At 45.6% G+C, this 14,834-nt stretch overlaps 1 protein-coding gene across 2 annotated transcripts in view; it reads left to right on the forward strand.

Annotated features, from left to right (window-relative positions):
- Positions 1-14,834, forward strand: part of si:dkey-250l23.4 (E3 ubiquitin-protein ligase RNF180) — a 171,603-nt gene that overhangs the window by 17,879 nt on the left and 138,890 nt on the right. The window contains exons 2-3 of one of the 2 annotated variants that reach the window (XM_038791010.1): positions 3,980-4,105; positions 8,129-8,224. In XM_038791010.1, coding sequence (XP_038646938.1) covers positions 3,995-4,105; positions 8,129-8,224 — 207 coding nt within the window. In that variant the 5' untranslated portion in view covers positions 3,980-3,994. Of the gene's footprint in view, positions 1-3,979; positions 4,113-8,128; positions 8,225-14,834 lie in introns of those variants that run through there. The other variant, XM_038791011.1, reaches the window with a different exon arrangement.

Below are 14,834 nucleotides of genomic sequence, written 5' to 3' on the forward strand. Positions count from 1 at the left end.
TCCAGAGGCCACTGCACCTTAAGTGGGGTAAGGGGGGGGATTGGTTGATGGAGGTGCCCCAATCCCCCCCTTTCCCACCCAAATTCTGTCAGTTGATTATCAGCTTCCCCATGCAAGGTGAATCCGCCCTTGTGTTCCCTTGAATAGACACACATGGGGCTGGAATTTACGTGCCTTGGTGGGTATGTTTCCGGTATGGGTGGCAAACTCCAGAGGGCAGGGATGTCCTGCCTAGTTAAGGGTGGAAGTCCTACACTGACCTTGTTAAACTCACCCCTAATGGGTGGAGTGGGTCATCTCCACCAATTTTTCTTCTGGGGGTGGTGGGGTGTGTGACCTGTCTGAACCCCACCCTTCCCACTTCCATTTTATTGACCCCAGAGCCACTTTTTAGCATCGCAGTTAACAAGTTGCCACTGATACAGGGAGGATGATAAAAAACATGAAAGAAAATAGCTAACATTTTTCTACAAAATCAGAAAATCTCATAACAGCCATCTCTACTAATTGCTGTTGCATCCAGAATCTCATCACTAAGGTGATCGCATGTTAATGAAGTGCCAACGGCTCATTCAAGCTGCTTGTAGACCACACTGTGTCTGAAATTAAATTACTAATTAAAGGGTAAGTATTTATTGAGCTGCCCGAAATAGTCTGTGTGCTTAATAAGCTATAAGTGACGTCTTTGTAATTGACTCTTATGATAATGTCAAATGGTTTACGCCATATGTCTAATATGTAGCTGTCCATGCGAAGCATGAACGATTTAAATGGTAGAGATTGTAATGTAGACAATGGACAGTGTTAGTCATTATACAGGAAGGTGGAGTTTCCATCATTGTACTGTTATTTTGGGTGGACTGAGACTTCTGTATCCAGGAGCCTCAAAATCCTATTGGCTGTTGGCCCTTTCTTCAGTTCACTTATTTCAACTATTTTCATTTTACTAGATAGCAGAGTAACTTGAATGTTCTGCTTCATATAAAGAATCAATGAGCTATTCAGCAAAACTATCCAAGAATGCATTTCACAAGCAGTTTAATGTATCATTGTAAATTAAGTGGTTATTGATATTATATATCTGCTGGATTGAAGTATCAGCTGCCTTGTGAGAATATGGTTGAGAGAACAGTTGGTGAGTTTTGTGGACAAGGTGAGCTCAGAAAGGGCACAATGGAAGATGGGAGAAAAACATTTCAAAATGTTTCCAATTAAGGGGCAATTTAGCATGATCAATGCACCTACCCTGCACATCTTTTGGGTTATAGGTGTAAGGCACACACACACACACACACACACACACACACACACACAGGATGTGCAAACTCCACACGTACAGTGACCCGGGGCCGGGATCGATCCCTGGTCCTCAGGATTGTGAGGCAACGGTGCTAACCACTGCGCCACCATACTGTCCAGATGGGAGAAATACTAAAGAAATATGTGAGTTCAAGAGTAGGGTAGTCAGGGAGCCTTGGGAAATTTTGCCTGCTGTGCTTGGGGGTGGCTGAGAGCATGGTTTTGATCTAATTGACAAATAAATCTTGAGCTCCTTGCCTTGTTGTGCCATAAATATCCATATCTAAGGATCCTAATAATTGCTCATTGCAGCATCCAGCTGTTTCTGGAAATGATTGGTATAATCTCTGCTGTTTTCTGGAATTCTATTCTATGTCCTAATCATTTTTTGTGTGAAGGAGGATGTCCTGACTAGTCCTAAATTAACTTTTTTTTCCTAGCTTCAACCATGTGTCCATTATTCTACACGCTCAATTTAATGTACTGTCAGCTTAATTTACATTTTCCATACTGTTTACAATCTGTACACTTCAATGAATCATCTGTCCAATGCTTCTTTCTGACAGCAGCAGGTTGCATTTATGTAGAACCTTTGAACACCAAAAGACATCCCAATGTGCTTCACCGAGGTGTAATCAGAAAATAAAACCTGGCTGAAAATTCTAGATTCTCCAGCTTTTCCTCAATTCAAACTTTAGGCACTGGGGATCATCCTTTTGGGTTTCTCTGTATTGCCTAAACTTTGAACATCTTCCTTCCATCTTGGCAACTAGAGCTGGACTCCACTTCTCTTGAATTATATTCCCCTCTGCTTTGCATTGTTTTGACATGTTTTTCATTATTTATGCCTAGTCTCTGAGGTTGCTTTCAGCTTAATCTTTGCCTATCTCAAAACTAGTGTATGTTGCCCTTTTTCCCATCCTATGTCACATTTATCTGCATAAAATGTCATTCTCCATTGTTCTGCCCCCTTGAAGGATTTAAAGCATTCTCATTTTGAGCTGCCTCCATTTAGTCAGTTAGAACATAGAACATAGAACAGTACAGCACAGAACAGGCCCTTCGGCCCTCGATGTTGTGCCGAACAATGATCACCCCACTTAAACCCACGTAACCCGTATACCCGTAACCCCCATTACCCTTACACTACGGGCAATTTAGCATGGCCAATCCACCTAACCCGCACATCTTTGGACTGTGGGAGGAAACCGGAGCACCCGGAGGAAACCCACGCACACACGGGGAGGACGTGCAGACTCCACACAGACAGTGACCCAGCCGGGAATCGAACCTGGGACCCTGGAGCTGTGAAGCATTGATGCTAACCACCATGCTACCGTGAGGCCTGCTTCAAGCCGTGAGGCTTGTTCCACTTTTGTGCATTGAATTTCTGAGTCTGGATTATTTGTGGAAATTATTAAATTGCAGGTCCTGGCACAATCCTGGGTGCCCCACCCTTCATCACAACAATATAAAATAGGGTTTCTAATTTTAGCTTGAACGGTATGATCCGAAAACAGTTGACCATAACTTCCTCCGAGAGGCAAACATTGCCACTCGACACCCACTTGCCTGCGCCAAATTTTGTCCATGCCTGTCTCGGCCTACCTTCCTGACTCAGGCCGGGTGAGAATATGGGTCCCTGGGTCTAGCTTCGGAGTCCAAAAGAAACGGAGTGAAGGAAAAACCCCTTCCCTATTTTACAGTGCCATCTGCCGCAGAGCAGGTGAGTTTAAGCTTCTATGAAAGGTCAGGGAGAAGATAAGTGGTGGGACATGGGAGGGAGTGAGTGGGTCGGACATGGAGGGTGTGAGCGGGCCGGACATGGAATGGTGTGAGGGGTGTCGTACACGGGGGAGTGTGACGGTTGTTGTACATGGGAGGGTATGAGGGGTGTCGGACATGGGAGGGTGTGGGTGGGGTGTCGGACGTGTGGGAGGGGGTGAGGGAGGTCGGACGTGTGGGAGGGGGGTTGGAAGCCATGGGAGGTGGGTCGGACGCGTAGGAGGCGGGTGGCATTGTGGGGGGGGGGGTCGGCGGTAGGGGGGTGGGAGGGGGGGGGTCGGAGGCGTGGAGGGGGGTCGGAGGCGTGGGAGGGGGGTCGGAGGCGTGGGAGGGGGGTCGGAGGCGTGGGAGGGGGCCGGTCGGCGGCGTGGGAGGGGGGTCGGCGGCGTGGGGGGGGGTCGGCGAGTGTGGGAGGGGGGTCGGCAGTATGGGAGGGGGGCTGGCGTGTGGGAGGGGGTCAGATGTGTGGGAGGGGGGTCGGACGTGTGTGGAGAATATGAGGGAGGTCGGACGTGTGGGAGGGTGTGAGGGGCCGGCCGTGTGGGAGGGTGTGAGGGAGGTCAGACGTGTGGGAGGGTGTGAGGGAGGTCAGACGTGTGGGACGTCGGTGGTGTGCTGGGGGGGGGGGTCAGACGGTGGGATGTCAGTGGTGTGCTGGGGGGGGGTCAGACGTGTGGGACATCAGTGGTGTGCTAGGGGGTTGGTCATGTGGGACGTCGGTGGTGTGCTGGGGGGGTCGGACGTGTGGGACGTCGCTGGTGTGCTGGGGGGGGGTCGGACGTGTGGGATGTCGGTGGTGTGCTGGGGGGGGGTTGTACCTTTTAAGGGCTTCTACATGATGACTTCTAATGTCTGTTACTCCACCACCAATATTTTTGTGCTAATTTTCATACAGAAATATGAAGTTACAATGGATGTTCACATAATGGAAGGATTTCTACGATGCCGGAAATGCCGAAGATTTGTACTGGATGCTGGTAGTTTGTCTTCTTCCCATGGGGTGCAGCCTTCCAAATCACAGGTTGTGTGTAAGCCTTTAATAATTCTGTAACAAATATGCAGGCTCTCAAGATTGTTTTTAGCACTTGCTATTGTAGCTGTTATATTTGTAGCACTGTACTGTTGAAAAATAGGTAATGTGACTGATACTGCTGAGTTTTCAAATGGTTGCACAATTGATTTCAGTAGAAATACAACAGATCATTTCCAAAGAAGAGTAATTTTGGACTCTAAACTTTAACCCAGTTTTTCTCTCCATAGATGCTGTCAGACCTGCTGAGTTTTTCCAGCATTTTCTCTCTTTACTTAATACTTGTGCTTTAATGATGAGGAGGCAGAACACTATTTGGTTCAACAGCCGCATCAATGTGAATGTAACCAAATAGTCTGAGGACCGGGTTTCCGTGCCCTGATTTGGATTGGTTTCGGATTGGTTTGGAGACGGGGGTGATGTAAAACATGACAGCAATGTTTGTGTGGCCGGACATCTTACTTTTGTTTCCAGATTCAACAATTTTCTGGAGGGGGGAGTAGGAGAAGTGGGCCTCTGAAATTCATAAATGCTGACGCCACGTCCGTAGTGGGTCAGATCCCGAACACGGGAGTCAGAATACAGGAGGAGGACCGAGAAACCTAGTGGCTTGGTGTCATGACAACATCTCTCCCTCACTGTCAGCAAACTAATGAGCTGCTCATTAACTTCAGGAAGTAAAGTACTGTACACACCCGTCTGCAATCAATGGGGTCGAGGTGGAGATAGTTGACAGCTTCAAATTCCTCAGCGTGCTCATCGTCAAAAATCTGTCCTGGTCCACCCATGTCGACGCTTCGACCAAGAAAGCACAACAGCGCATATACTTCCTCGGGAAACTAAGAAAATTCGGCATGTCCATATTGACTCTTACAACTTTTACAGGTGCACCACAGAAAGCATCCTATCTGGCTGCATCACAGCCTGGTATGGCAACTGCTTGGCCCAAGATAACAAAACCGACAGCGAGTCGTGAACACCTCCCAGTCCATCACACAAACCCGCCTCCCGTCTATTGACTCTATCTACACCTCCCGCTGCCTTGAGAAAGCGGGCAACATAATCAAAGACCCCTCCCACCCGGCTTACTCACTCTTCCAACTTCTTCCTTCAGGCAGGAGATACAAAAGTCTGAGAACATGCATGACAGATTCAAAAAACAGCTTCTTCCCCGCTGTTACCAGACTCCTAAACGACCCTCTTATGGACTGATCTGATTAGTACTACACTCTTGTATGCTTCACCCGATGCCTGTATCTATGTATTTACATTGTGTACTTTGAGTTGCCCAATTACATATTTTCTTTTCATGTACTAAATGATCTGTTTGAGCTTCACGCTGAAAATACATTTCACTGTACCTCGTACATGTGACAATAAATAAATCCAATCCTAAACAGCCCAACTAAATTAGTTAAGGACTTGTTATAATTCTGACTCTGCAACCCTTTGGAATATTCCTGAGGTTGTTGGCGTTTGGCAGCTGTCTGCCTCAGACCAGCCGCAGGTAGGCATGGACCATGTTGGGAACAAACCATGGACACCAGAAAGGTTTAAAATGGTAATTCTCAATGCTGTTTACAGGTCAAAAGCATTACCCCGTTAACATTAAACTGTCAGCAGTCCATTACAGTTTAGAGGGTTGTCATCCTTTTGGCATTATGTGGATGTCAGAGTAGAGGACAAGGTTGCATGGATACCACCTAAGGACTGTAGCTGGAAATGGCTGCTACATCTCACAAATGAAGGCTGTTGGAGATGATGAGCAATAGCCTGGACATAAAGGATAAAACACCAGGCATTAGGAGGTCAGAAGAGAGGGACAAGAGGAAGGGGACACTATTCTGAGCACAAGATCTACAGGCAGAGGTGAAGTTACCTGGAGATGACAGAACCAAAGGAGATTGTAACTCTGAACAAATTGGCGCAGACCTCTGCAGCATGTCATTGGTGGCTGTACGCTGGTGCATCACCCACTTGACACATACGTTCTTCACTGAGTCTGGACAACACTTCAGATTCACAACTATTGGGGTATTGTAGGATCAGAGCACGCTGAGTCTGGTGTCTGGAATTTAGGTGGTGGCCTGAAATACCCTCCTGCAAGCATCTTGGTCACTGTAGTTGCCTGCTCTTCTTAACATGACTTTCTAGACAGATGGGAACCTTGAGGATAGTAATATCCTGGAAGTGGACAACTCATAGTGGGAGAAACAGGAGGGTAAAACAGATGCAGGAAGTAGAGGCATAGAGAGATGATACTGTCACTACCATGTTTTTCAAACTTTTTTTCCGGGGACCCATTTTTACCAACCGGCCAACCTTCGCGACCCACTCCAGCCAACATTCGTGACCCACGCTGGCCGACCTTCGTGACCCACCATTTTCTCTTACCTTGTTTGCTGCTGACAAAATGGAGGAATCGCAATCGCACCCAAAGCACGTGACGTCGACGTTCGGGGGGGGGGGGGGGGCGTGACCTGCTCTCTGCCTCCCTTCAGGCAGGAAGATTCTTCTCCTTCTCCGATTGTGCAAATAAATGGGCTACCTTGGCTAATAAATGGAAGGGTTCCAGATGCCTTCTTAACCACCTTAGCAACCTGTCCTGCCACCTTCAGGAATCTGTGAACATTCACTCCAAAGTCCCTCCCTTCCTCTACACCTTTCCGTATCCTCCCATTTATTGTGTAATTCTTTGCCTTGTTTGACCTCTCCAAATGCATCACCTCGCACTTCTCTGGGTTGCTTTCCATTTGCTGCTCTTCTGTCTACCTGGCCAGACCAGTAGCTGCTTTATATTTTGATAGACATGAGGGATAAAGTATTTGCTTCTGTATCTATTTGCATTTCATTCAATTGCGAGGTGTGGGCTGGTTGGCTGGCCAGAATGTTCTTTTGTTTCTCCACTTGTTTTCTCTCATGTATGAATAGTGCCTTATTCTCAATTAAGCAAAAATGTGGACATGGGCTAGTTGGCCGAATGTGGTGGTATATTCAATGTAATTCAGTGTAGCACAGGATTTGCTACTTAGGGCTGGTAGCTCAAGTCGATTTTGGGATCAGAAATAGAAAAGAAATTCATAACAGAATTAGAAAAAAAGTACCTTCACATTTTGGGTGAAATCTTGCCTTTAAATGCTAGCTGATCAGTTTTCCTTATTGGAGCTCACGGAACCACGTGGTTCTGCGCATGCGCGCCGATGAGCAAGCACGCATGCGCAGTGTGCCCGCATTTTTTTATATGGTCGCAGCCGTCATTTTGAAGGTTGCTCGCAGCCGGCATTGTTAAAAGCCGGCTGCTGTGGCTGTAGTGCGCGAATATGCGCAATCGGGAGCACTGCGACGGGCGGCTGCGCGACTCTCCTGACACCCACCCACCAGCGGGTCGTGACCCCCACTTTGAAAATGCCTGCTCTTCTATATGATAAGATGGCCATCTGCCACCCTCTGGGAAGAAAATCTCCCTTTTTCCACATGACGCTTAGCCACCGGCTCCTCTGTGGTATGGAGGCAGGCTTTGGTATAAACTCTTTCATTCAGGACAACCAACAGCCTCAGTAATGGCTGCCTTGGATGTCTGAAACCCATCTCCATTACTTGCTGGTTAGCACAGTGGGCTAAACAGCTGGCTTGTAATGCAGAACAAGGCCAGCAGCGCGGGTTCAATTCCCGTACCAGCCTCCTTGAACAGGTGCCGGAACGTGGCGACTAGGTGCTTTTCACAGTAACTTCATTGAAGCCTACTCGTGAAAATTTATTATTATTATTATTATTACTATTATGTCCACTGGCCTGAATTATACAGAAAACCTGTTCCCATATCAGTTCATGGCCTGTCCCCGTGAAAATTCAAACTTCAGCCAATTTCCCATTGGAGGTGAGTTCTGACACACAAACAGGCTCTCTTGTTTCCTGCATGTTTCACTAATTCTTTTGGGCCGTGTTGGTGTTAGTTTCCTTTTTTTTTGTAGGGCTTTTTTGAGGTTTTTATTAACTTTATTGTCCTTTATTTAGAATGCTGCTGAGGAATCTATCGGCCAAAACAACTGCATGGTTTGGCATGTGAATTTAGAAGCTCTTCCTTCTTGGATAACAAAAGAAATAGAGAAGGTAAGATAAGAATAAGGAATTCTGCATGTACATAATTGGTCACTTTTGAAGGAACGCATCCTCAAAACTGGGTTATGGGCTTTTTAAAAATAAAAATTCAGATACACTGTCAAACAATCACCAAAAGCAACACAGATTTGACTTAAGTTAGTAACACAGAAAAATGTTTCTGTATTACATGCAATGTTTTCCTCCATAGTATGATGTAAACATATGCTCTAAACCAGTGTTTTCTAAACTACAATGTTGCAATGTTAAATACGGGGTTCATATCATTACTAGTCTTGACTGACATTTTATCAATGAGCTAAGTTTTAGGATGCTTTGTACAAAGAACAAGAAAAGTACAGCACAGTAACAGGCCCTCGAAGCCCGTGCCGACCATGCTGCCCGACTATACTACAATCTTCTACACTTCCTGGGTCCGTATCCCTCTATTCCCATCCTATTCATGTATTTGTCAAGATGCCCCTTAAATGTCACTATTGTTCCTGCTTCCACCACCTCCTCCGGCAGCGAGTTCCAGGCACCCACTACCCTCTGTGTAAAAAAACTTGCCTCGTACATCTACTCTAAACCTTGCCCCTCGCACCTTAAACCTATGCCCCCTAGTAATTGACCCCTCTACCCTGGGGAAAAGCCTCTGACTATCCACTCTGTCTATGCCCCTCAGAATTTTGTAGACCTCTATCAGGTCGCCCCTCAACCTCCGTCGTTCCAGTGAGAACAAACCGAGTTTATTCAACCCCTCCTCATAGCTAATGCTCTCCATACCAGGCAAAATCCTGGTAAATCTCTTCTGCACCCTCTAAAGCCACATCCTTCTGGTGGTGTGGCGACCAGAATTGAACACTATACTCCAAATGCGGCCTAACTAAGGTTCTATACAGCTGCAACATGACTTGCCAATTTATATACTCAATGCCCAGGCCAATGAAGGCAAGCATGCCATATGCCTTCTTGACTACCTTCTCCACCTGTGTTGCCCCTTTCAGGGACCTGTACACCTAGATCTCTTTGACTTTCAATACTCTTGAGGGTTCTACCATTCACTGTATATTCCCTACCTGCATTAGACCTTGCATCACTTCAAAGGAAAGTATGACATTCTCATAACGATTCATTTAACACCATGTGAAGTATAATTTTAGCGGCTGGTCAGGGTTTCACAAATGTTCAGAGGGTCTATTGAACTTCCAGTGTTAATTAATACTGAAAGGGAGACAGACCTGGAGCTATTGTCTCTGTCAGGAATGAAAGCTTTAGACAGAATTTTTGCTTATATTTTATAAGAGGACATGATACTTCTAGACAACACATTTACAAGTGGGATAACTGCAGGAGACCTCACTTTACAATTACTGAGCTCAGTTATAGGTCTTTTTCTAATTCTAATTGTTTAATGATGGATTCACTCTTTTTAATCCTACAACTAAATTATTTTGGCATGCCTCGTTCATTATCAATCTTCACTTGATATACACTGATTTATATCAGCTCAGCATTTCAAGCAATAGGTCTTATAATAATCTTTATTGTCACAAGTAGGCTTACATTAACACTGCAATGATGTTACTGTGAAAAGCCCCTTGTCGCCACATTCCGGCGCCTGTTCGGGTACACTGAGGGAGAATTCAGAATTCCAAATTACCTAACAGCACGTCTTTCGGGACTTGTGGGAGGAAACCCACGCAGACACTGGGAGAATGTGCAGACTCCGCACAGACAGTGACCCAAGCCGGAATCGAACCTGGGACCCTGGAGCTGTGAAGCAATAGTGCTACTGTGCCGCCCACACAAAAGCTGTACATGTACAGAAAAGGTAAACATACAGTTGTCAAACATATATTGTGCAATACGAGATATACAAGACTATCCTATATGACAATAGCTGGTGCAGCCTTAAAAAAACTAAAGCACAGTGATATATCATTGGTAACCCATGGAATTTCAGAGTGTTAGATTTTAACTACCAAGAGTGTAGCTTTACTTTGTGATCTGAGAGCTCTTTCCTGGAGCGATAATCCCAATTGTAGCCAGATGGTATAATAATGTACTGCCACTGATAATGGATAATACTGCCACCTGACGTTTGGTTGCACTCATTTTGTATGTCCTATTTTGCATTGGTGAGGAAAACATTATCCTGGGGAAGTTTTTCATCCTTTGATGCTTAAGCGTACTTCGGCATGTCAATCACCTAAACCTTCAGTGAAAGTCTGCAGACTGCAATGATACCTCTTCTCTCTAAACAGAGCATTATGAATGTGTTGTCAAATTTGGAAGGGGGCAGGGAAAAATTATTTGGGAAGTGCTGTTTCAAAAGCTTAGTAAATCAATGAAACTAAAGGAACAATGTGGAGTACTGGACTAACACTTTAGAAATTGTAAAATCAAATCTCAACACTTAATTTGTGGAACTGAATTCAGTCAATGTGATCGACTGGCTTGCTACCATACTTGTCAGTATGGCCTATATATGACTTGTGTCCCATGCTACTTGGTTGATTTAGTCCTTAAGGACAATTAGCATTGACATGTTGCACTATAGCAATTCCTTTCCGGGGACTCATTTGAGTGAAGATGATCCACTGCATATTCATGCTATTGTACAGTGCATACAAATAGAAGTAAATACCGTTTCTCAGTCAATGTTTTCCAATCTTAGTTTTGGGTACATCTACAAGCAAAACTTGCAGAAAGGGAAATGGGTGAAAATTTTTCCGAGCAAAGGGAGGAGAAAAAACTGAAAAACTTTAAACTCAGCACAGTTGATTCACTTAAGGAATGACCAATGAACGAGTTATTTGTCAAGCTTCACAGCTCAGAGAATAGTAGGAAACATAAGGCAGGGGGAAAAATATTGTGCAAAAATAGGATGGCAGGAATAAGTAAAATGCATCAGTAGTAAAGATTTTGCATGTTTAGTGCTTTTTCAACGTCTAAATATAAAAAAAGTTTATAACTTGTAACATTGAAAATGGAGTGGAAGAAGACATTGATGCATCAGCAGGATACAGCCAAACTGATTAAATTGCATATTTTATGAAGTAAATAGTAAGTACCAATTTTACTATTCTTAGATCTGTCCTTTGTTGCTGTGTTTACTTTGATAATAGGAGAGTGACTCTTAGCCTTTATTTAAGTTTAGTCTTTTAACAATATAGTTTTTTTTCATTAACTTTACACTGAGCAATTTCAGTAGCAGTTTAGAATTATTTTTAACTACTGCAGTTTGCTGTGTAATATTTATGAACTCATTAAAGTAAGGACTTGAAATTATTAGTTGTACAATTCTGTTTACCAAAGTTTTATTTTTTAAATTTCCGCTCAGATTAACATTTAATTTTCTGAAGGATACATTAAACATAAAAAGACAGTTTACATTTGAATCATATGTTATTATTGTTAAGGTGCTTTTTTTGTTTGGTTCATCTGCCACCTTTCCCTAGTCCTGTAGGAGATTTTTTACTACGGCAGTTGTTTTGCCCTCTATTTTACTTGCCCTTCCGGCACACATTACCAATCTTTTTACATTCCGAGTGAGACAGAGAAAAAGTGAGTCTGTTTTGTCTTTTTGATGGCAATGATTAGTTTACAACACATCAGGGGCTGTTTAGCACAGGGCTAAATCACTGGCTTTGAAAGCAGACCAAGCAGGCCAGCAGCACGGTTCGATTCCCGTAACAGCCTCCCCGAACAGGCGCCTGAATGTGGCAACTAGGGGCTTTTCACAGTAACTTCATTTGAAGCCTACTTGTGACAATAAGCGATTTTCATTTCATTTTTCATTTCATCAATGGAATTTCATTTTGAAATCTTATCTCAATAGTTGGGTCACAAGGCCAACTTTGCTAAATGTGTTGACTATATGCTGTGTGTCACATAAATAGACCTTCAGCAGGGTTTTCCGCCCAACCTACTGTGTGTTACATGGTGGTGGAAGTGCCCCCCCCCCCATTGGCTGGCGGTGGGACCTTCTCTTCTGGTCTCGCCATTGTCAATGTGGTTTCCGTTGAATGCACCCTTCACTGCCTGGAAACCTGAGGCAGGGTGCGCCATCACCGGGACCGGAACATCCCTCTGGTGTGAACGGCCAGAAAATTCTGGTCATAGTACCTCAATTCTTCATAATCAGAAGGTCACAAATCGTTGCTGCATGCCTGCCGTACATTGGAGAAAGATTTGAATCAACTTGGGTTGCAGAATCAAGCTACACAATTTTCCGCATTAATTTGAGAACAGATAAAGTTAATACTAATACTTTTCTAATACTTTTTGAGTGGGGGGAGGGGTTTGGTGGATAGTGGTATGATTGTGAAAAGGAGAGGGGTTCAATTTGGGATAGAATCCATTGGCAGAATGCTCTGTTCCTGAGACTAAGTGGTGATGCTGGGACACGATTCGTGGGCTTCCACGACAGCAAAACTGCGTCGCGCCTGGACTGATTAATAGAAGAAAGAAAAGTACAGCACAGGAATAGCCCCTTCGGCCCGCCAAGCCTGTTCTGATCATGATGCCCTAACTTTAAAAAAAATCTTGTGCCCTTACTCGGTCGTATCCCTCGATTTCCTCCCTATTCATGTGTCCATCCAGACGCCTCTTAAATGTTGTTAATGTGCCTGCTTCCACCACATCCTCTGGCAGCACATTCCAGGCACCCATCACTCTCTTACCTAAAAGAGAAAAACTTGCCCCTCCCATCTCCCTTAAACTTTCCCCTTCTCTCCTTGAACCTGTGCCCCCTTGCAATTGACACTTCCTTGGAAAAAGCATCTGATTATCCACCCTGACTATGCCTCATAATTTTGTAGACCTCTATCAGATCTCCCCTCAGCCTCCATCGTTCCAGTGAAAACAATCCTAGTTTATTCAACCTTTCCTCAGAGCCAACACGCTCGAGACCAGACAACATCCTGGTGCACTCTCTCCAAAACTCCACGTCCTGATAATGTGGTGACCAGAACTGCAAATGTAGCCTAAGTAAGGTTAATACTGCTGCAACACAATTTCCCAACACCTGTACCCAGTGCCCCGGCTAATGAATGCAAGCTTGCCATATGCCTTCTTAATCACCTTGGCCACCCATGTTGCCACTTTTAGGGAACTGTGGGCCTGCACGCCCAGATCCCTCTGTATGTTAATGTTCCTAAGGGTTCTGCCTTTGACAGTATACTTCATACCTAGATTTGATCCTCCAAAATGCATCATCTCGCATTTGTCCCAGAGACCCTCATCTCGGCTGGGCACTTGAGTGAAGAGGCTCCTGCGACACACTCTGGTGCTCATCACACAGATGCTCTGGTATATCGGGGGAGGTAGGAATTCCCAAGGGGGCGGACGGTCAGAGGACAGGCCAACCCCAGGGACTAGCTGCCATTAGGATGTGTATTGGGCTTCTGGAACAGGCAGTCCCATCCATCGTAGAGGTGCAGTCGTAGAGACAGGGAATACGTGAGGGGTAGTCGGTGAGCATCTGGCACCTGTCCTCGGCCCAACTATCTTCAGCTGCTTCATCAATGACCTGCCTTCCATAAGTCAGAAGTGGGGAAGTTTGCAGATGACGTCTGGCTTGGGTGGGGAGGTGTTATGGCGGAGTGTGGGGTGTGTGGTGGTGCGGCGGGGGCACCCATACGGTTGGTCGCACTCTGCAGAACCAGGAATCAAGGTGGGTGGTCAGTAAGGTGCACAGCAAGATGGCTCCTCACAGGCAGCGGAAATGGTGGTCTGTTCCTTGCCACTGCCCCAGTCCCATGAGGGGTCACCCCAGGCTCTGGCAGGGCTCCACCCCAGCCAGACCTGCCAGTGTCAGCCGGCAGCCTATGGTCGCGCCTCACCGTGTCCTGCTTCCTCTCTCTCCCTCAGCAGCCACGGCACCAGTTTCACGATTTTCAAAAGCAAGTGAACTTGGCATTGGGAATTCGCCCTGGTGGAGGCGGAAAATCATGGGGACCCCGGAGAATATGGGGCCAGGCCAGCAAATTATATGTTAATGTACGTGCGGGGTAGAATGCATTGATGCTGCTGTCGAGGCACCGGAAAAATGCGATTTGGTGTGAAACCGACACCCGCCACGCTTTTGGTGTCAAAACTGATTCTCCGAACAATCGGTTTCCCAATTTCCGGTATCAGCCGACGGAGCATCCTGCCCCATATCTCTGGAATTTCTGACTTTTTGAACTCCCTGAACAAATCTGTACACAGTTTGGGGGCCAGTGGACCTTTTCTGCTTACCCCACCCCCAACATTGCACAGCTAATGTATTTGTGTACGATGGGGTGGTTCAGCTTGCTTCTGGATGTAGGTGTGAACTCTGTTACGAGTCTTGAGAAAGCAGTCTCTCCCCGTCAAAAAAACTAAGCACAAAGGTGTGGAGGAATTACATTTACATATTGCCACTTCTTGGTTTCTCCCTATCTGCCTTCTTTTGCATGCTATATGGTGTAGTAGCACAATGGTTAGCACCGTTGCCACACAGTGCCAGGGTCCCGGGTACGATTCCCACTTGGATCACTGTGTAGAGTCTGCACATTGTCCCCATGTGTGCGTGGATTTCCTCCGGGTGCTCTGGCTTCCTCCCACACGTCCCAAAAGATGTGTTTGTTAGGTG

This window comes from Scyliorhinus canicula, chromosome 3, assembly GCF_902713615.1.
Source record: "Scyliorhinus canicula chromosome 3, sScyCan1.1, whole genome shotgun sequence".
NCBI lineage: Eukaryota > Metazoa > Chordata > Chondrichthyes > Carcharhiniformes > Scyliorhinidae > Scyliorhinus > Scyliorhinus canicula.